At 35.8% G+C, this 23,968-nt stretch overlaps 1 protein-coding gene across 3 annotated transcripts in view; it reads right to left on the bottom strand.

Annotated features, from left to right (window-relative positions):
* The window catches only part of IFT74 (intraflagellar transport 74), an 86,267-nt gene that overhangs the window by 30,701 nt on the left and 31,598 nt on the right, over positions 1-23,968 (bottom strand). For all 3 annotated transcript variants that reach the window (XM_032306280.1, XM_032306278.1, XM_032306279.1), the window contains exons 9-13: positions 22,416-22,554; positions 21,151-21,213; positions 16,215-16,358; positions 14,822-14,862; positions 7,282-7,361 (exon numbers count right to left, since the gene is read on the bottom strand). In XM_032306280.1, coding sequence (XP_032162171.1) covers positions 7,282-7,361; positions 14,822-14,862; positions 16,215-16,358; positions 21,151-21,213; positions 22,416-22,554 — 467 coding nt within the window. The remainder of the gene's footprint in view (positions 1-7,281; positions 7,362-14,821; positions 14,863-16,214; positions 16,359-21,150; positions 21,214-22,415; positions 22,555-23,968) is intronic.

The raw sequence follows: 23,968 nt of genomic DNA on the forward strand, positions 1-23,968 counted from the left end.
AGTAGACCAAGAAACAATACCTACTTTGAGGAAGCTTCAATATGAGACTATATAAAGTCTCAAGTATTAATATGTAGGTGAGAATAAAAAAATCCTAAGTCAACAATCACAAAAACAAATTACTTAGCTATATGTCACAAATAAACCTTGAGGTAAAAGGATCCTTATTTAAAGGATATCCTGTGTTATAATACAGACGACTATTTTTTTTCTTTACCCACAACAATAGTGTTTTTTTCCATTACTTACTCTTTCTCATTCAGAGCAATATTTTTTCAAGTTTTTATTTAAATTCCAGTTAGCATACATTGTAATATTAGTTTCAGGTATACAATTTGGTGATTCATCATTTATATACAACACCCAGTGCTCATCTGAACAAGTCAACTCCTTAATACCCATCACCCATTTGACACATTTTTGGGCTCTTTCCATAATTTGGCTACTGTTGATAATGCTGCTCTAAACATTGGGATTCATGTGCCCATTCGAATCAATGTTTTGGTATCCTTTGGGTAAATACCTAGTAGTGCAATTGCTGGATCATAGAGTAGTTCTATTTTTAACTTTCTGAGGAACCTCCATACTATTTTCCAGAGTAGCTGTACCACTCTGCATTCCTATCAATGGTGCAAAAGAGTTCCCCTTTCTCTGCATCTTTGCCAATCTGTTGTTTCCTGTGTTGTTAATTTAAGCCATTCTGACAGGTGTGAGGTGGTATCTCATGTTAGTTTTGATATGTATTTCCCCGATGATGAGTGATGTTGAGAATCTTTTCATGTGTTTGTTAGCCAGCTTTATATCTTCTTTGGAAAAATGTCTATTCATTTCTTCTGTCCGTATCTTAACTGGATTACTTATTTTTAGGGTTGTTGAGTTGATTAAGTTCTTTACAAACTTTGGATACTAACCTTTTATCAGATATGTCATTTGGAAATATCTTCTCCCATTCTGAAAGTTGCCTTTTAGTTTTGTTGATTCTTTCCTTCACTGTGCAGAAGCTTTTTATCTTGTGAAATTGCAATAGTTCATTTTTGCTTTTGTTTCCCTTGTCTCAGGAGACATATCTAGTAAGAAGTTACTATAGCCAGTGTCCAAGAGGTTACTGCCTACGTTCCTCTCTAGGATTTTGATGGTTTCCTATCTCACATTTAAGTCTTTTCATCTATTTTGAATTTATTTTTGGGTAGGGTGTAGGAAAGCAATCCAGTTTCATTCTTCTGCATATTCCTGTCCAGTTTTCCCAACACCATTCAAAGAGAATGTCTTTTTTCCCATTGGATAATCTTACGTGCTTTGTTGAAGATTAGTTGAACCATATAGTTATGGGTCCACTTCTGGGTTCTCTGTTTTGTTCCACTGATGTATCTGTCTTTCTGCCAGTACCATACTGTCTCGATCACTACAGCTTTGTAGTATCACTTGATCCAGAACTGTGATGCCTCCAGCTTTGCTTTTCTTTTTCAAGACTGCTTTGGCTATTCAGGGTCTTTTCTGGTTCCATACAAGTTTTAGGATTGTTTATTCTAACTCTGTGAAAAACGCAGGTGGTATTTTGAGAGGGATTGCATTATAAGTGTAGATTGCTTTGGGTAGTATAGACCTTTTAACAATATTTCTTCTTCCAATCCATGAGCATGGAATGTTCCTTCATTCTTTGTGTCATCTTCAAGTTCTTTCCTATGTGTGTTATAGTTTTCAGAGTACAGATTTCCTAACTCTTTGGTTAGGTTTATTCCTAGGTATCATGGTTTTTGGTGCAATTATAAATGGGAGCAATGCCATGGTTTATCCTTTCTGCTGCTTCATTACTGGTGCACAGAAAGGCAATAGATTTCTGTACGGTGATTTCGCATCTTGTTACTTTACTGAATTCATGTTATCAGGTATAGCAATTTTTTTAGTGGAGTCTTTTGGGATTTTCTTGGTTGTTTTTTTAAGATCTTATTTTTTTAAGTAAACAGGGGCTCAAACTCACAACCCCCAAATCAAAAGACCTATGTTCTTCTGACTGAGCCAGACAGGCCCTCCTTTTGGGTTTCCTGTATAGAGTATCATGTCACCTTCCTTGCCAATTTGGATGCTTTTATTTTCTGATTGTTGAGGTTAGGACTTCTACCACTATGTTAAATAACAATGGTGAGAGTGGACATACCTGTCTTGTTCCTGACTGTAGAGGAAAAGCTCTCAGTTTTCCCCTATTAAGCGCGAAATTAACTGTCTTTCATATATGGCTTTTAGGATGTTAAATTATGTTCTCTCTATCTCTACTTTGTTGAGTTTTTATTAAGAATGGATGCTATACTTTGTCAAATGCTTTTTCTCCATCTATTGAGAGGATCATATGGTTCTTTTCTTTTATTAATGTGGTGTATCATGTTGATTGATTTGCAAATATTGAACCACCCTGGCAACCCAGGAATAAATCCCACTTGATCATGGGGAATGATTCTTTTAATGTACTGTTGGATTTGATTTGCTAGTATTTTGTTGAGAATTTTTGCATCCACATTCATCAGAGATATTGGCCTATAGTTCTTTTTTAATGGAGTCTTTGTCTTGTTTTGAAATCAGGGTAATTCTGGCCTCACAGAATGAGTCTGAAAGTTTTCATTCCATTTCTATTTTTTGGAACAGTTTGAGAAGAATAGGTAGAACTCCCCTGGGAATCCATCTGATCCTGGACTTTTGTTGGGAGATTGTTGATTACTGCTTCAATTTCCTTGCTGGTTATGGGTCTCCTCAAGTTTTCTATTTCTTCCTGTTTCAGATTTGGTAATTTATATGTTTCTAGGAATTTACCCATTTCTTCCAGATTACCCAAATTGTTAGCATATAATTTTTCATAATGTTCTCTTACAATTGTTTACCTTTCTGTGGTGATGGTTATTTCTCCTCTCTCATTTGTGATTTTATTTGGGCTCTTTCTCGCTTCTTTTTGGTAAGAGTGACTAGGGGGTTTTCAATTTGATTAATTCCTTCAAAGAACCAGCTCCTGGTTTCATTGATCTGTTCTACTGGGTTTTTTTGTTTCTACTTTTTAAAAAAATTTTATTTATTTATTTGAGAGAGAGCACAGAGGGAGAATGGGAGGGAGAAGAAGACTCCCCACTAGGCAGTGAGCCCAATGTAGGGCTTGATCCCAGGACCCTGGGATCATGACCTGAGCTGAAGGCAGATGCTTAATTGACTGAGCCACCCAGGTGCCTCCTGGTTTTTTTGTTTCTGTATTATTTATTTCTCCTCTAATCTTTATACTTTCCCCCTTCTGCTGGCTTTAAGAAGAAACATATTTTAAAAGGCAACAACTGGGGCACCTGGGTGGCTCAGTGGGTTAAGCCTCTGCTTTCGGCTCAGGTCATGGTCCCGCGGTCCTGGGATCGAGCCCCACATCAGGCTCTCTGCTTCAGCGGGGAGCCTGCTTCCTCCTCTCTCTCTCTGCCTGCATCTCTCTCCTGCTTGTGATCTCTGTCAAATAAAAAAATAAAATCTTAAAATAAATAAATAAATAAATAAATAAATAAATAAAAGGCAACAATTAAGAAAATATTTAATGGCTGGCATTTAGCTGAGAAAAGAGAACTCTGGATGGGTTCTGCCTTTTCTGAAAAATAGTACAGCATCAGCCAATAATGCTCTGCTTTAGCAATGATGTAGTTTGTACTCATATTCTGGCCATTTTAGTATACATTTAGTATACTCATATTCTGGCCATTTCAATAGAACTACTTCTCATTGCTTCTAGTTAGCATAAATAATAATTATTTACAGAACAGTATATGTATTTCAATCTTAATCTTTTTAGAACTCATATAAAAAATTACTTCATCCATCAAGAAGGCAAAACCACTATCTGGGTGAAGCCTAGCAAATATTTAAGATGATAAAATTAAATCCTTCAGCAGTTTGAAAGGAGTAATGCTATTTTATTATATTGAAATTTTTGCAAGGAAATTATTACTCTTTTCAGTCACTTAAAGACAAAGTAAAGATTTTAGATCTAAGAAGCCTATCTAGAATTGGTCAAAAGTCCAGGTGTATTATGAGGATTACTTAGCATCTGCACAATGAAGATTTTCATGAACAGTCAAATAACTCTTCATTGAATTTACTTAGTTTAACTTTAAGAAATAGTTACTCAATGAAACTTTTGGCAAATTATAACTTTAGAGACTTGCCAAAATGAATACATATAATACACTTAAGGAAGATACTGGACTACACAGCCACCATTAATACCTAGCAGAGAATAAAACTGTATGTAGCCCCAGAGTATGCCTCTGAATTTAAAATGAATTACACAATACTGAAAGATGAAGCAACTACTAACAAAGTGAGACATATATAAATCATTCATAGTTTATAAGTTATCTTAACCAGAACCACTACAAGGCAAAAGGTAGTCTTAGGTGGATCATACAAAGGTACCATAAATAGCAGAAGCTAAGATAGCCATCTACAAAATTAGTAAAATAGGCCAGAAGGCATAAAGCCTGAGGCAGGAAGAAGTATGAATTGGAAACTCAAAATAACTTGATTATCCTCCATATCTTAAGGATTGGATGATCTATAGTCTTGTGTTGAGGAAATGCTGAGAACGCAGATGTAGGTGAGAACCCACCACTTCACCGGAAGTTATTAATCCAAGGTAAAACCTCCAGAAAATAACAAAACCTTTGCTAACCAATCCAGCTATCTCTGGAGAAGAGTGAATATGTACATCCTAAGAACTAGAGGGCAGAAAGAAGTGATAGAGTCCAACTTTCATCTTTTGTTCATTCTACAAATCTTTCCCTGCTGAAATATAGCACTGTTTCATTCATTCCACAAACATTTATTGAGTGTTTATTTTCTTAGACTCTGTGTTGATGAAAGAGGTTATCAGAATGAATAAGACACAGTCTAGATCCTTTGAGGATGTTTAGCCTCAGAGGTAGACAAACATCCAAGTAGGTGCTGATAATATCATGTAGTCAATATAGTGATATACGCAGTGTGCTCTGATAATGGAGTAATTCACTCACTTAGCTCAGCCCAGAATAGGTCAGGGAGGGAAGTTAGGGTTATTAATAGTGGATTAAAGGATACCTGAAGTAGATTTTTTTTTTTAAAGATTTTATTTAATTTGACAGAGAGAGAGATCACAAGTAGGCAGAGAGGCAGGCAGAGACAGAGGGGGAAGCAGGCTCCCTGCTGAGCAGAGAGCCCGATGCGGGGCTCGATCCCAGGACACTGAGATCATGACCTGAGCCGAAGGCAGCGGCTTAATCCACTGAGCCACCTAGGCGCCCCTGAATTAGATTTTAAAAGGTGAGAAGTTACAAAGTAAATAACAGGGGATAGAACATTCAAGACAAAGGAATAAATAGTAGGAGCAAAGGATTGAGCATGACACAGTTTGATTTACCAAAAAGGGGGTGAGGTGTGGAGTACCACAAGACGATTATTATTAGACTGTAAGGATAAAGATGATGAGGAGTAGGAGAGGAGATGGACAACATACAGGTCAGACTGCAGAGGGACTATAATGCCATGCAAAGATTCTTAAACTTTATCTCATAGGTCATTGGGAGCCACTGTTAAGCAGGAGAATGACACAGAATCAATTTTACATTAAGTTACTCTAGCAACAGAGTGGTAGATGAATCTGAGAGGGGACAGATTGGAGGTGGGACAACCAGTTGGAAATCTACTGTAATAAGTCAGTAATAGTAATAGGTAAGAAATAATGAAGTCCTGAACTAATATATAACCTTCTAACAACCCCCCCTGTGCTTTTATATCCATAATTCAGGATGTTCACATCTACTGTAATAGGTCAGTAATAGTAATAGGTAAGAAATAATGAAGTCCTGAACTAATACATAACCTTCTAACAAAACCCCCTGTACTTTTATATCCATAATTCAGGATGTTCACATTATAGCAGAAGAATAAAAAAAGGCATGTGTTGAGATATATCTATCTATCTATATACATATATTTAATATGTACTATTATATTCTAGATTTTTTCCACATTAATCAAAAAGGACAAAGAAGGTTAGAAATCAAAAAAGAAAACAGAAGCTAAAATTCAAAACATTCTACTTATCTTAGAACTTGAAATTAATAATAAATCATTGTGCTTAAACCAAGTTACTTTACTGGAAACACAAATTGAATGTTGTTTAAAAATTTAAATTGAGGAAGAGGAAAATTGTTTAGAAAGTTTCCCATAAAGTATCTAAAATCAAGACAATCCTACAAGTTGTGGGAATTTGAGTAACTTTTCTGAGCTTCAACAAATATGAAAGGGCTTATAAGACTTCAAAAAGTTCTTGCAAAGATCACATAGTACCCAGTAGAGGTACGTAATTAATCAATAGTAGCTAATGCTATTATTCATACATCAAGAAAAATGTAAATAAAACTAATATACTACATTTAAAACTGAAGTTAAAAATTTATTTAGGAACTGAACACCCCTTTTCCCTGCTATGAGTGTTTCTTCAGCCATAATAGATATATACAAAAATGTATACTATTTACAATTATCATATGTAACTCATAAGAATACATGGTCAATTCTTGCTAATCCACAAGCACATAAATGCCAGTTTGCAGTTAATCTGGGATTAGAGTGTCACGAGGAACCCACCTTTCTCATCCTTATTACAAAGAAGCTGGTAATAAAACTACAACACCCAATCTCTTCCCCCGTCAACCACACATACACACTGTAACTCCCAAGCAGCCACCAAAAGCATTTCCACTTAGTTCAGACCCCAGGCTCCCACAAGTGTTCGAGTCCCTTTGGCTCTTCAATCCCACAGCTGGGGAAAGTTGGAAAAGGAACAGAATTATCAGTGCTTGCTACCTCATTACTAAGACCCCCTTAAGAATTAATTCTTTCTATTTATGACATGATTCTCTCTCCCATCTCAATTCTTATCCCAACTGATTGATAGTTGACATATTAAGGAGGTATAAACTAGAAATCTGTAATAACTTTCAAATGTTTTAGTTCATTTTTTAACAAAATGATTTGCAAAAACAAAAATTCTTGTCACCATATAACCATTTTAAGTTATTTTAAGTTTTTAGTCTGCTTAAATAATTTAACAGTAATTATAATATTTACTATTATAGTACAGTTAATCATTTTAGTAGTTATGTTAGGGAACTCATTAAGAATTAAATAATAAATCCCAGGGAAATAGTCCCTGAGACCCGAGTTAATACTAAGTCAATATTGCTATATATCTGTTATTATACATTATAAAAATTCCAGAAAAATTACCTTGGTGTTCCTCTAAATCCATGTCCAGTTGTCTAATTTCTTCATTGAACTGATTTATTTTTTCTTTTATTTCTGTTAACCTGTTGAAAATATTATTTAATAAATTTATGACAGATAATTTAGAAATTCAACAGAAACATTTAATGATGATATTAGGAAATCTTTTCTAAGTTGCAAAAATAGTATCTGTATATAATATGCCCTATTCTGAAGACAATATGTAAATTTAGAGAGAAAGATCTTTTCTAGATCTTTCTTTAGGATTCATATTTAGAGTGTAAGTATGTTCTGAGCATGTTAGGTTGCCTGATTTCAAAAGCAAACCTTTCCCCAACATTCTTTTGAGCTTACTTTGTGGTATTAAAGTGAAAAATCTTTAACAACCTTCTTTTTTGTTGGTTTGTACAAACTGAACTAAAATGGCAAATTAGTCTCAAAAATTAGAAATAAGAGAAAATTTACCATTGATTGAAGATTATATAGGTTAAAATTTTAACAAACAGCATTTGTACTTCTTACAAAGCTACAGTAATTAACATAGTGCTGTACTGAAATAAAGGAAAATATATACAGCAACAAAATAAGAAATGAGACCCTGTATCTATATACAACTGATTTTTGACAAAGGTGTCAAAATAATTAAGCAGGGAAAGAATATTAAATAGTATTTGTTGAAAGAATATTTCAACAAATGTTGCTGAGACAACTGGATAAGCAAAAAGAAAAGAATAAAACTGAACTCCTACCTCACACCAGATACAAAAGTTTACTTAAAATGGATCATAGCTCTAAACATTAGGGCAAAACTACAAAATTCTAAGAATAAATCACAGGCATATATCTTCCTGATTTTGGATTAGGAAATGGTTTCTTAGATAGGTCACCAAAACCATAAGCAACAAAAGAAAAAATAAACTAGACATTATCAAAATTTTAAAACTTCTGTGCTTCAAAAGACATGACTTAAGAAAATAAGAAGAACCCAGAGAATGGAAAAGAAAGTTTGCAAATCATTTATCTGATAAGAGACTTGTCTCTTAAATTCTTAAGCTCGGAAAGAAACTGAAGGCTGCTGGAGCGGCAGAGGAAAGATAGGCTGACTGGGTTATGGACACTGGGGAGGGTATGTGCTATTGTGAGTGCTGTGAGTTATATAATACTGATGATTCACAGACCTGTACCCCTAAAACAAATACATTATATGAGACTTGTCTCTGGAACATATAAGGATTTCTCACAATAATAAAAAGATAAACAACCTAATTAAAAATTGGGCAAAGGAGGGACACCTGGATGGGTCAGTCAGTTAACGTCACCAGATTGAGCCCCACATTGACTCCCTGCTCAGCACAGAGACTGCTTGAAATTCTTTCTCTCCCTCTCCATCTTCCCCCAACTCATGCATGCACTTGCCTTCTCTCTCTCTCTCTCTCTCTCCCTCTCTCCCTAAAATAAAAAATAAATCAGGGAGGAGTAGGGGACCCTAAGTTCATCTGGTCCCCAGAATTCAGCTAGACGGTTATCAGTCAGTCTGAACACCTATGAAATCAACTGAAGATCTGAGAAAAGAAATGCTGCAATTCTACCAACAGAAAAGTGACCACTTTTGGGGAGGTAGGAGATATGGAGACATGAATCCTGGGCGATATATTGGATAGAGCAAGGGGAGGGAGCTTTTCTTAAGGAGGGAGCTTTCTTAAGGAGGCTACTACAAAGTATTAGAGCAAATGAGTGCAAAATTGGAACTTCTAGAAGTCTGCTGTGGTGGGGGAAGTCCCTAGCTTAAAGGTGCTTAGTGATGAAGCAGGGCAGAACTCCAGGTGGGAAAGCAAGGTCTCAGGAACCCTGGGTTCACAAAAAGAATAGGGGTGCCTGAGTGCAGCAGAGTTCCTAGGCATCAGAGTGGGGAAGCTGACTGAAAACAGTGAATCTAGGTGCCAGCTTTCTGCTCGGTGTTGCCATAAACTGAGAATCACTACGGAATCACACAATTGCTCTCTGGATAGGGATCCAGCAAAAGCCAGAAGTGCAGGAAGATCCCTCCTCCCCATCCCAGGACAAACGTATGAATCTATACCACAGGAATCCAAAAAGTCCAGAGACTCAAAACTGGGTTGCATGCCTAAGATAAAAACTCAGTCACAGTGGCGCCTGGGTGGCTCAGTGGGTTAAAGCCTCTGCCTTCAGCTCAGGTTATGATCCCAGGGTTCTGGGATTAAGCCCCACATTGGGCTCTCTGCTCGGCAAGGAGCCTGCTTCCTCCTCTCTCCTCTCTCACTGCCTGCCTCTCTGCCTACTTGTGATCTCTGTCTGTCAAAAAAATAAATAAAATCTTAAAAAAAAAAAAAAACCTCAGTCACAGACTGGGTGAACACACTATTCAAATGGAGACAAAGACAAGAGTGACTGACTGCTTTCCTTTGGGGGCTCACTGAAGAGTCAGGGGCACAAACTTCAGCCCCAGGGCTAGAAAATGGGGCCCCACCATTTTCATCCCCCTCCTTTGATGCTGAAAGACTTCAGGGAGCAAAACAGCACCACACAGGCAATCTGAAGCCGCTTACACTGAGCCCTACCCCCTGGCAATGGGGGTGCAATTCCAACAGGGCAAGGACACCTGAGAATCAGCTCACAGGCCCCTACCCCAGAAGAATAACTGGCTAGCACAAAGTTTACTAATCACAGATAAGTTGCAAAACTTCAGCTCTTGGGGAAAATAGTATATAGCATTTGTGGTTCCTTTTTTTTTTATTATTCTTTAGTTTTTCAGTTTTATTTTTTCCAGCGATTTTCTTATTTTTTCATTTCTTTTTTTAAAATTTATATATATATATATATATATATATATATATATATATATTTTCTTATTGTTGTTTCCTTTCATTGTATTTTATTTTTCTATATGCATAATTTTTTTTTCTTTCCTATTTTGGGATCTAGTTTCTTTTAACAAACAGAACAAACACACCCAGGATCTAGTTTGTTGTTTTGTTCTGTTTTACTTCTTGTTTTATTTTTTTTCTTATTTTGTTTTGTTTCTGCTTTCTTATGGTTAGTTTTGTTTGCTCTTTTTCTGGTGTTGTTATTTTTGTCTTCTCTCACATTCTTTTCTATTCTTTTCTGGACATAATGAGACAGAGAAACTCACCCCGAAAGAAAGAACAGATATTGAAACTAGAATTCAAAATAATGATTATAAAGATGTTAGCTGGGGACGCCTGGGTGGCTCAGTTGGTTAAGCAGCTGCCTTCGGCTCAGGTCATGATCCCAGCGTCCTGGGATCGAGTCCCACATCGGGCTCCTTGCTCGGCAGGGAGCCTGCTTCTCCCTCTGCCTCTGCCTGCCATTCTGTCTGCCTGTGCTTGCTCTCTGCCCCCCTCTCTCTCTGATAAATAAATAAAATCTTTAAAAAAAAAAAAAAAAAAATAAAGATGTTAGCTGGGCTTGAAAAAAAAAAAAAAGCACAGAAAACACTGGAGAATCCCTTACTGTAGAAACAGAAGAAATAAAATCTAATCAGACCAAAAACAAAAATGCTATTAATGAGCTGCAGTAACAAATGGAGGCTCTAACAGCTAGGATAAATGAGCCAAAAGAGAGAGTCAGTCATATAGAAGACAAAATGATGGAAAATAAGGACGGTGAGAAAAAGAGAAAAACTACTGGATCACCAAAGGAGATTTCAAGAAATCTGTGATACTATAAAGCAAACTAGTGTCTGAATAATAAGAGTCCCAGAAGACGAAGAGACAGAGAGAGGGGCAAGAAAGCTTATTGGACAAATTATAGGTGAGTACTTCCCTAATCTGGGGAAGGAAACAGGCCTTTAAATCCAGGATGCACAGAGAACCCCCTCAAAATCAATAAAAACAGGTGAACACCCTGACATATAATAGTGAAACCTGCAAATTTCAAAGATAAAGAGAAGGGGCACCTGGGTGGCCCAGTGGGTTAAAGCCTCTGCCTTCGGCTCAGGTCATGATCCCAGATCCTGGGATTGAGCCCCGCAACAGGCTCTCTGCTCAGCGGGCAACCTGCTTCCCTCCCACTCTCTGCGTGCCTCTCTGCCTACTTGTGATCTCTGTCAAATAAATAAATAAAATCTTAAAAAAAAAAAAAAAAGAAAGAAAGAAAGAAAGAGAAAGAGAAAATCCTGAAAGCAGCTCAGGACAAGAGGTCCTTAACCTAAAATGGTAGAAAGATAAGAATGAAAGCATATCTGTTTACAGAGACCTGGCAGACCAGAAAGGACTGGCATGATATACTCAATGTGCTAAATGGGAAAAATATGCAGCCAAGAATACTTTATCCAGCAAGGCTATCATTCAGAATAGAAGGAAAGATAAAGAGTTTCCAGGGCAAAAAAAACTAAAGGAATTTGTGGACACTAAACCAGCTCTGCAAGAAATATTAAAGGGGATCCTCTGAGCAAAGAGAGAGCCAAAAAGGAATAAGGACCAGAAAGGAACAAAAATAATACAGAAACAGTGACTCTACAGTTAATACAATGGCATTAATTCATATCTTACAATAATTACTCTGAAAGTAAATGGACTAAACTCCAATAAAAAGACAAGGGTATCGCATTGGATTTAAAAAAAAATAAGACTCATGGATATGTGGTCTCAAGAGACTCATTTTAGACCCAAAAAGCCCTCCAAATGTAAAGTGAGGGGTGGAAAACTATGTATCATGCTACTGGGACATTAGCTAAGAAAGCTAAGGTGGCAATTCTTATAACAGACAAACTAGATATTAAACCAAAGACTGTACTAAGAGATGAGGAAGGATGTTATATCATAATAAAAGGGTCTATCCAACAACAAGATCTAACAATTATAAATATCTATGCCCCTAAGTTGGGAACAGACAATTATATACACCAATAAATAACAAAATTAAAGAAAAACATTGATAATACCGCTATAATAGTAAGGGACACCCCACTCACTGCAATGGACAGATCATCTAAGCAGAAGATCAACAAGGAAAACAAGGAAACAAGGGCTTTGAATGACACAATGGAACAGATGGACTTCATAATATATTCAGAACATTTCATCCTAAAGCAACAGAATACACATTCTTCTTGAGAGCTCATGGGACATTCTCCAGAACAGATCACATACTGGGTCACAAATCAGGCCTCAACTGGTACCAAAGACTGAGATTATACCATGCATGTTTTCAGACTATAATGCTTTAAAACGTGAACTCAATCACAAGAGAAAATTTGGAAAGAAAACAAACACATGGAGGTTAAAGAGCATCCTAGTAACTGGGAAATTAAAGAAGAATTTTTAAAATACATGGAAATAGAGGTGCCTTGGTGGCTACGTTGGTTAAGCATCAGCCTTTGGCTTAGGTCATGATCTCAGGGTCCTTGGATTGAGCCCTGTGATGGGCTCCCTGCTTAGCGGGGAGCCTGCTTCTTCTTTCTCTGCCTCTCTCCCTGCTTGTGCCCATTCTCTCTTCCTCCATGGAAATAAACAAAATTTTTCTTTTTTTAAGATCTTTATTTATTTATTTGACAGAGAGAGAGAGAGAGATCACATTTAGGCAGAGGGGCAGGCTGAGAGTAGGGGGGGAAGCAGGTTCCCCGCTGAGCAGAGAGCCCAATGCGGGGCTTGATCCCAGGACCCTGAGATCATGACCTGAGCCAAAGGCAGAGGCTTAACCCACTGAGCCACCCAGGTGCCCAATAAATAAAATCTTTAAAAAAGAAATACATGGAAACAAATGAAGAGAGAGAATTATATAGCAATACAGGCCTTTAAGAAGCAAGAAAATTCTTCAAATACACAACCTAACCTTACACCAAAAGGAGCTTAAAAATAAAAGCAAATAAAGCCTAAATAAAAGAATAGCAAATAAAGCATCATATGGTTGTCCTTTCTTTTATTAATGTCTTTCTTTTATTAATCTTTTATTGATTTGAGGATGTTGAACCACCCTTGCATTCCAGGAATAAATCCTACTTGGTCGTAGTGAATAATCCCTTTAATGTACTCTTGGATCCTATTAGTTAGCATCCTGATGCGAGTTTTTGCATCCATGTTCATCAGGGATATTGGTCTGTAATTCTCCTTTCTGGTGGGGTCTTTGACTGGTTTGGGGATCAAGGTAAGTCTGGCCTCATAGAATGAATTTGGAAGTTTTCCTTCCATTTCTATTTTTTGAAAAAGCTTCAGAAAAATAGGTATTAATTCTTCTTAAAATGTTTGGTAGAATTCCTCTGGGAGGCCATCCAGCCCTGGACTCTTATTGGTTGGGAGAATTTTTTATAACTGCTCCAGTTTGTTAAATGATGGGTCTGTTCAGGTTTTCTGTTTCTTCCTGTTCCTAGTTTATATGTTTCTAGGAATGCATCCGTTTCTTCCAGATTGCATAATTTGTTGGTATATAATTGTTCCTCATGTGCTCTTATAATTGCTTGTATTTCTTTGGTGTTCATTGTGATCTCTCCTCTCTCATTTATGATTTTATTTATTTGGTCCTTTCTCTTTTCATTTTGATAAGTCTGGCTAGTAGGGGTTTATAGATCTTACAGATTCTTTCAAAGAACCCATGCCCAGTTTTGTTGACCTGTTCTACTGTTTTGGGTTTTTTTTTAAGATTTTATTTATTTATTTGACAGAGAGAGAGATCACAAGTAGGCAGAGAGGCAGGCAGAGAGAGAGAAAGAGAGGGAAGCAGGCTCCTTGCTGAGCAGAGAGCCCGATGCGGGGCTCGATCCCAGGACCCTGAGATCATGACCTGAGCCAAAGGCAGAGGCTTACCCCACTGAGCCACGCAGGTGCTCCTCTACTGTTTTTCTTTTATTTCTATATCATTAATTTCTGCTGTAGTCTTTATTGTTTCTTTCTCCTGCTGGCTTTAGGCTTTATTTGCTATTCTTTTTTCAGCTCCTGTAGGTGTAAGGTTTGGTTGTCTATTTGAGACTTTTCTTGCTTCTTAAGAAAGGCCTGTATTGTTATACACTTCTCTCTCTTGATTTGTTTCCATGTATTTCTTTTTTAAAGATTTTATTTATTGGGTGCCTGGGTGGCTCAGTGGGTAATGGCTGCACATTTCTGAATACATTAAAAACCTCTGAATTGTATACTTTAAATACATGAATTGTATGGTATGTATATCTTAATAAAGCTATTTTTTAAGACTAGGGGCACCTGGTTAGTTCAGTTGGTTAAGCTTCTAGCTCTTGATTTAAGTTCAGGTCATGATTTCAGGGTCGTGAGATCAAACTCCACATCGGGCTCAGCACTGGATATGCAGTCTGCTTAAGATTCTCTCTTTCCCTCTGCCCTTCCCCATACTCACCTTATGCTCTCTCTCTCAAAAATAATTACACTACACTGTGGCTCTTAACTAAACATTAAAATAAACATTTAAAGCTGTAAATAAGATTTAAAGCTGCATCAACAGTACCAGTATGAACTATAGGAAAAATAACTGTAACAATATGTACCTACTGCAGGTTTAGAATGTAATTTAAAAGATGTGAAATGGATGGAAAATGTCCTATTATAAATGTACTTACTGTCGCTCCATGCTGGCTATTTCCTGATTATCTTCTTTAACCTAAAAAGGCATAAAAAGAAAATAGTACTTAAAGAACTACTCATTGTTAGAATACCTTAAACATAATTTTCTTTGAAGGTATGCTGTACTAAAATGCCAAATGTAGTCTTTTTCTTGAAACCTATTTTTTAAAATTCAACCTTTCAAGTTAAAAAACACATCATTAAGGAACTATTCATAGATTCTTCCTTCATCCTCAAAGGAAGGGTGATGACTGATACAGCTATACCCTCCACATGGCACCATGAGGTTAACATGTCTTCAGGCCAGGAACAGTTTACATAAATATCCAGGATTTTCAGGATTTCTGAGACTGTCTCCCCTCATCCTCTCAATCCCCACACACAAAGCAAAGGTTGCCAGATTTAGCAATACCCATTACAACTGAATTTCAGGTAAACAAGAAATAACTTTTAGGGCATGTATATACCAACATCCTAATGCACACACACACACACACACACACTCTTATTCAAAACATTATTCACTGCTTTCTGAAATTAAAATGTAAATAGCTATTATGCATTTCATTTGACAATCCTATCCCAAGATCACATTCTCTGTCCCCTGCCTCCAATGATCTCTTCCCAAGGAACTTCAGAGATTTTAGATTTTAATACCTTCCTGGAATGATTCTAATACTTAAATAGCTCCCAAGTTGATCCTAAGGTTCTTCCAAACCATTTGGGTTCAACCTCAGACCACAAAGGAGTCTCATTTGTACATTTCCGATAGGTGCTGTTCCCAAATATATTTGCATTTCTCCTAAGGGCCCTATAGTTAGGGTGGCTCATTCTAAGAAACAGGGTAATTATAACTTGGTGCTAAATTAAAACTAGGCTTGGGTGGTAATAAAGCTACTGAAAACATGTAACACAACTTGGTGACATACTGTGATTTAATAAGACATTTTAATTTCAATCGCTTCATGAAGACGCTGATAATAATAACCACAAAAATTCATTAGCCTTGGAGCACATCATTTTCTAAATATGAAGCCCCAAACAAATAACGGAACAGAACTTCAGTAAGCTCATGTAATTGTTTACTAACCAAAAAAAGGGCTTTCAATTTCCTTAGTGGATCCAAAAGATGAAAAAATGGCCAAAATGTGCATAATGACCATATAAAATTAGGACTTAAATCAAGAAACAGTTTATATGAGAAATGACTTTCACCCAGCTTTTCTTGGTCAAATAGTTTATCTCAATTTAGATAAAACTCACTTTTTACTCTTTTTTTAAGACAATCAACTTACTGGCATTCTGTTCAATTCATATGCCTTAAATGAAAGAAATCAATACATTTACCACACCTTGATATAGTAAAATAAGTATTTTTGTTTTTTCTACCTGCTTAAGTAATCTCTCTCTTTCTTCCATTGGAGATCCCATGCTTTTGTCTTCAGCAATCATTTGGTCTCGATGGGACTCCAATTCATAAAGTTTTTCATGCAGCAAGACAGCCTCCTGTTTTACCTGAGAGTGTGCTATTTCCTGAAGGGCACAAAAAGAAGAAAAATTTAATTAATATTTTATCAGGAACTATTCTCATATAGGTTTCAGTTTATAAGAAAAAGGAGAATTTAAACCATCAGCATTTTTAAATAGAGATATCAAATATCTATAGTACTCAATGATGCTACAAAGTACACTTGTAAATTGGAATTAAAATACACTCCTTTTCCTTCATAAGTTATTTTCAGTCTAAGATTCATAAGAACATGGTAATTTATATTTTCTTCCAAATATAAAACCTGAACAAAGATAAGATATCTCTACCAATGGAAAGATAATAAAGAAAATGTCACAATGTATGTACAACTTTTTTTTTTAAGATTTTATTTATTTATTTGACAGACAGAGATCACAAGTAGGCAGAGACACAGGCAGAGAGGAGGCAGAGAGGAGGAAGCAGGCCCCCTGCCGAGCACAGAGCCCGATGCAGGGCTCGATCCCAGGACCCTGAGATCATGACCTGAGCCGAAGGCAGAGGATTAACCCACTGAGCCACCCAGGCGCCCCAATGTATGTACAACTTTAACCACAATATTAAAGTCTAAAGAACTGATCTCTAGAGGGAATATATTTTCATATATTTCATATAATATATGTTATATTCATATATATTTCATTTAATATATTATATATATATATTTCATACACACACCCACACATATAGTCATATACATACTCTAATACAATGTTATATAGGTTGAACTGTATCACTCAAAAAGATATAATGAAGTCTTGGTAATCTCTGATACCTATGAATATGACCTAACTTGGAATTGGGGTCTTTGCCAATTTAGTCAAGTTAAGACAACGTAATTAGGGTGGACCCTAATGCCCTAATCTGGAACAACGGTTGTCCTTGTAAGAGAAGACATACAGACAGAGACACAGGAGAATGCCATGCAATGACACATGCAGAAACTGGTGTGATGCAGCTAAAATAAAGAATGAATGCCTAGGATCAATAGGCACCACCAGAAGCTAGGAAGAGGTCAGGGAAGATTCTAACAGAGTCTCTGAGGAAACGGCTCTGTTGACACCTTGATTTTAGACTTCTAGCCTCTAGATCTGTTAGGAAATTTCTTGTTCTTTATTACAGCAGCACGAGGAAATTAATACACAAGAGTAGAATAGTTGTTGTATATTCAACACTATTCTACTGTTCACAAAGAGAAAATAAGGGCTGTGGTAACTTTATTAGACAACCAAAAGAGCTAGTGTTGTTGATAGTGATGAGGAAGAGGGAGAAAATGGCATTTGAAGCTGTTATTTTTTAATAACTTATTCTGTGCCAAGCACTATATTCCATGTTCTTTATATACTGTATCTAATCCTCAAAACAACTCTATCAGATAATATCATCATCTGTTTTACACATAAAGAAACTGAGGATCTCAGATCTAAATAATTTTCTATATTAACCAACAAAAAAGTGAATGATGATATCTGAAACTAGGTCCACAGCATGAATAAGACCAAATTTTTAAGAGGCAAGACTTCTTTTTTGAAAGCCAAAGAGAAGAAATCTTTTAATTTTTAATTTTTTATTAACATATAATGTATTATTAGCCCCAGGGGTACAGGCCTGTGAATCGCCAAGTTTACACACTTCACAGCACTCACCACAGCACATACCCTCCCCAATGTCCACAAGCCAACCACCCTCTCCCTGTCCCCCTCCCCTAGCAACCCTCAGTTTGTTCTGTGAGATGAAGAGTCTCTTATGATTTGTCTCCCTCCCGATCCCATCTTGTTTCATTTTTTCCTTCCCTACCTCCCAAACCCCCCACGTTGTCTCTCAAATTCTTCACATCAGGAAGTTCATATGATAATTGTCTTTCAAAGAGAAGGAATCTTAAAAGGAAAAAGTAAATTAGTGGAAATCTTTGAAAGTCTATTAAAAAGCATAATATAGTGGCATATATATCTGGCTCAGTTGGTGGAGAATGGGACTCTTGATCTCAGGAATTGTGGATTTGGGCTCCATGTTGGGTGTAGAGATTACTTAAAAATAAAATCTTAAAAAAACCCTCATCATATACATAGCTCAAAGTAATGGATTAGGTTCAGGTGAAAAGGCGTGATAATGAAATACGATATTTTGGGGTATCCCCTTTTTTAAAAGATTTTATTTACTTGTAAGATTACTTACTTGTAAGTAAGATTTTATTTACTTTATTTAGTTACTCTGCCTACTCATAAGCAGGCAGAGAGGCAGGTAGAGAGAGAGGGGGAAGCAGGCTCCCCACTGAGCAGAGCCCAATGTGGGGCTCAATCCCAGGATTCTGAGAACATGACCCGAGCAGAGGCTTAACCCACTGAGCCACCCAGGCTCCCCATGGGGTATCTCTTTTCATAGTTATCTCCTCCTTCCTTTTGCTTAATCATCCTAAGACTTGTTCGAATTTCATCTCAATAAAACTATTCCTCAATAAAACTCGTGCTGATCTTTCACCTGTTTTTCGACTCCATGATGAACTGACTAATACTTAGCACCGTAATGAGCAAGCACACAGTAGATATTCAATAAATACTAGATGAGTGATATTTAACAAAATGTTTTCTTGAAGAAGAGGTTAAAAAAAAAATACAAGGAATCCGGCAAAAGTTAAACAGAACTAGTAACTTCTATATACATATTTTTTAATATTTTGTTTATTTGAGAGAGAAAGAGAATAGGGAGAGGAGAAGAGGGAGAGGGACAAGCAGACTATGAGCTGAGCGCAGAGCCCAACACAAGGGCTTGATCTGAAATCAAGATCTGAGCTGAAATCAAGTCAGAGCTTAAGTGACTGAGCCACCCTGTCGCCCCACTACTTATATATTCTTGATTTGAGATAAATTTTTATAAAATTTCACGTTACTGTGCTGATGCCAAAAAGTGACATCAATATAGTGGCATCGATACAAACACTAAATCCAAGGACATAGCTTACACCTCTTCCTGCAGAAACTAAATATGCCAAGAGAAATAAGACCTGACATTCCCCACACACCCTAAAACAGATAGTAAGGAATTCTGCAGCATAGCTGTGTTAATACTAAATGTGGTCCTTATTCTTTGAAGCATATTTCTATTACCAGAGATATAAAAAAAAATAAAAATTATATATATTCACACGTAGACTATATGTATAGAAAGCCATCTTAATGTTTTTTAAGGATTTTATTTATTTACTTGACAGAGAGAGAGAATGAACGGGGGGGGGGGAAGCGCAAGGGGAAAGGGAGAAGCAGGATCCTCGCTCAGCAGGGAGCCCAATGTGGGCCTTGATCCCAAAACCTCGGGATCATGACCGGAGCAGAAGGCAGAGGCTTAAGTGACTGAGCCGCCCAGGTACCCCTTAGCATTTTTAAGCAAACTACTTTTTCAACAGCAAATTTACAAAAGAATTACAAAATACTCACACTTATTTCTTGTGCAAGAAAGGGTAACAGCACTCCTGTCAAATCTACAATTGTTACTAATCCTAGAATCATGATACCTACCTGAATCCAGAGGAAATCAAGAAAGATAGGCAAGGTTTGAGGTATAGACAGTACACTGAAGTGTTAAGGACTTGAAAAAGGTAGTTCACAGAAAAAGATATACATTGGCCAAAAAATATATAAAGAAATAATTTCATGTATTAAACTAGTAAAAATGGAAAAAGTGAATAATGCTTGCTATTGAATGCATGGGAAAACAGGCACTCTCATACACTGAGTCTAGAAGTAGTAAACGGAACCACCTCTTTGGAAGGGAATCTGCAGCCTTACATTTTAGAAGTGTGTATTTATCTTTTGATCCATTGCAACAAATTTATCTGATGACACAGCCATTTAATGCTGCATTGTTTCACTGCAGCATTGTTTATAATCCCCCAAAACTAAAAAACATGTAAAGAACCTATTCATCTACAAGGCTGTGTTCTAGTCATGCAATGTAACACAATACAGTAATTTAAAATAATGAAGGAGATCTCTGAGAGCTGATGTATATAGACATTCAAGAGAGAATGTTAGGTGAAAACAAACAAACCAAACTGCAGACAGCATATTAAATGTGAATCTCACTTGAGGTTTTCCACAACAATAAAACCAAGATAGGATAATAAAATTGTTGTAAAGACTAAATGACAAAAAAAAAAAAAAAGACTAAATGACAATGCTGGTGATCTATGTAAAGAGCTCAAAAAAAGCACAGAATAAGTGTTCAAAAAATACAAAGTAGTTCTGTCTGGAAAGAGGGAAAAGAGAATTTTCACTTTCATCTTATTTAATTTTTTTTTAACCATAAACATGTTTTTTTTTAATTAAAACTTTTAAATGAACAAATAGCAAATAGCAAGCATTTATATCTTTAAAGTGATGAACTGATTTCTCTCCCTCTTCACTTCTTTTTAATCTCTTGTTCATGTCTTTAAATTACCGTTAGATTTTGCATGCCTCATCAGGGCAGAATGATTTTGTACACAGTAGGAACTCAATAACTGAATCTAATTTCTCTCTCCCTCTTCAATTCTTTTTAATCTCTTGTTCATGTCTTTAAATTACCATTAGATTTCGCATGCCTCAGCAAGGTAGAATGATCCTGCACACAGTAGGTACTCAATAACTGAATCTAATTTCTTACCAAAGTAGGATATTTGTGGTGCTGAATGGGAAAAAAGTTATACTCCTCTTAGTAAACTACTAAATAAATACATACTTGAATGAGTTCCTTTAATATATTTAGCGGAATTATCTTTTGTAGGTGAGTAATATAAAAACCCTTATTTGATTTTATACTTACAGCTTCCAAGCTCTCTTTTTTCATGTTCAATGAGTCTAGTTGTTGCTGAAGTGTGTCTAACTCCTAAGAAAAAGGAAAAAAGTAAATATACATACAAGTAATATTTAGAATATGTTTGTTTCTTAGCTTTTCGTATATGGATGTGACAAAGTAAATTTTATAAACACATCCAACACTTGCTATTGACTAGAATTTATTAACATTATTTCTATCTCTGCCAGTTTCTTTCATTATTCCCCAAAACTTGTCATGATCTACCTTTAAAAAATACTTTATGAGCTTGTCAAAGGTAGCCAAACCTTTTCACAATGAATCATCACTGCCGTTTAGAAAATATCAGGAGCCCTCAAATTAATGATGTTATTGTTTAAAGTTATGATTTTTAACTTTGATTTTTTAAAACCATGTTTCCATATCTTTTGCCTAATTTCTTTTAGAGCCAAGACATATAGTAATTTATATGGCTCATTCCTACAGACAAGACTTTCAAGCTATTTACTTATTCAAAAACAACTGTGCAAGATTAACTGTATTTTGATGGTACTTCAGCATTTCTGTAATACCCTTTCTTCAGTGTTTCATTGTATCTTATGAATCCTGACTAAAATAGAAAGTTATATTAAATTGTCAATTAAGTAATATCTGAGAAACCAGAACTACATTCACTTTTGGCATTTATGGGGACTAATTCTCTGTTAACTGTTTAGTTAAGGGCTATCTTGGTATATAAGGGCACTAACTTGCAAATCTGAGTCACCACCATCACTGAATGTTGGGAGAATTCTCAATAACCCCTCAGCAGGCTCCCAAATTGCTTATTTAAATACCACGATTAGGAGGCAAGAGCTATTCAAATTAAGGACAGAGAAGTAAAAGATGCATTGCTTATTAGGCAGGGAAGAAAGGAAGTAATTATCTCTATGGCACTGGTATCTGAGGTTTTTTATTATTTCTATTAGTAGTTCATTTAAAAAGCAAGTGTTTTCATGTATCTGTATGACACGCAAAAGTGAAAGATGCATAGAAATGAACAAATACTAGAGTAATATTTGGTCATCATGCAGCATGAGAAAATGAATTTTCTATATTGTACTTCTCAAATTTAAATGTCCATCTATACAAATTATCTGGGGACCTTGTTAAATTAAGATGCTGATCAGTAGGTCTAGTCAAGTTCTCAGGGATGCCAATGCTGCTCATCTTCAGACTATATAGTAGCAAGACTGCTGCATCCTGTTGAGGAACAGGATAGCGATTAGTATTACCTGCAACAATTTCTCATTTGTGGTTTTCATTTCTATGTACTTGACTTGTTTTTCAGGAGACATGTTTCTGATAATGCCATCTGCTGCTTGTTTTTCCTGTTCAACTTCTTCTTCTACACTTCTAATTTGTTTTTCCTTCCTGAAATCAAAAGTATTCAACATTCCTCTTAATACATTGAGGGATTAATTTTACTCAGGTCACAGTCTCAACTAAATAGGGTAAAGTTATTTAACAGAGCTTGTAAATTCTTATAGACGTATAAAAAATTCTATTTGGAGAACAAAGTGGTGGATGCTAGAGGGAAGAGCATGGGGCATGGGCAAAAATGGGTAAAGGGGAGTAGGAGGTATAGGCTTCTAATTATGGAATGAAGAAGTCACAGGGATGAAAAGTACAGCATAGGTAATATAGTTAACGGTATTATAATAGTGCTGTATGATGATGGTAACTTGTGGTGAGCACTGCATAACATATAGAACTGTTGAATCACTTACGTTGTACACCTGAAATTTAAATTAACATTATGTGTCAACTATACCTCAAATAAAAATTAATAAGAAAATCCCTTATACTTCCAAAAAAAGAACTGTTCACATCAACAGAGACTTATTTTACATCTTTCTCTTCTCAGTTCCCAAATCCTTCTATTTCCCTACTATTCATTTTACTTTCTTGTAAGAAAACTCAAAGATTATCACAGAAAATCTTTAAAGCCTTGTACACATGAGGTGGTAGAGGAGGTATTTACACTTTGTCATACCCACAAGACAAAACAATTTTAGAACAGTGGTTTTCAAACATCTTGTAGCTATGGAATTCTTTAACCAAATGAAATCTTGTATTGTAGTTCACCATGTAAATGATATAAAGTAACACAGCTCTGACTGATCTAAGAGTAGTGCAATTTGATTTAAAAAAACATAACTTCAGATTAATAATATATCTTGCTTACCTACTTTAATTAAAATTGGTATTCCAAAAGTTATCAACTATATTTTAGCGGTGCAAAATAATAAGTTAGTGTCTCTGAAAATGTAACAGGAATATCACAAGTGAAATCATATAAGAGTAATAGTCACTAAATTAATTACAAATAATAACCATCTTTATCACATAATCACAAGAAATACCAGTGATAAGCCACTTATTACCTAAGCACAGTCAGTTATCAATAGAATTTTTCTCTAGAATTCTGAAAAAATTCTCTAGAATTTTGAAAAAAAGGAAAAGATGCTAGTTATCACATAAATACTTCAAGATTTACATATAAAAAGACTACTTGAAGATAAATGTTTGTTCTCAATATCAAAATTTTGAGTTTCAAAATAGGAGTATTCTACTTAATCTTCCACATGTAGTTATCAACTACTACAGTTTTCACAATCACTCTCTAACCCCTACAGGTTCATGTATTCCCCACACACTTTTTACACTGCCAGAATAAAGTAATCTACATTCAGAAATTTTTCTACAAACAACATCTCATAATAACTCAATAAAAGATGTACAAAATCAAACAAACAACATGAAATTTCTATTTATTTTTGTCTAT

This window comes from Mustela erminea, chromosome 12 (genome assembly GCF_009829155.1).
Source record: "Mustela erminea isolate mMusErm1 chromosome 12, mMusErm1.Pri, whole genome shotgun sequence".
In the NCBI taxonomy this organism is placed as follows: domain Eukaryota; kingdom Metazoa; phylum Chordata; class Mammalia; order Carnivora; family Mustelidae; genus Mustela; species Mustela erminea.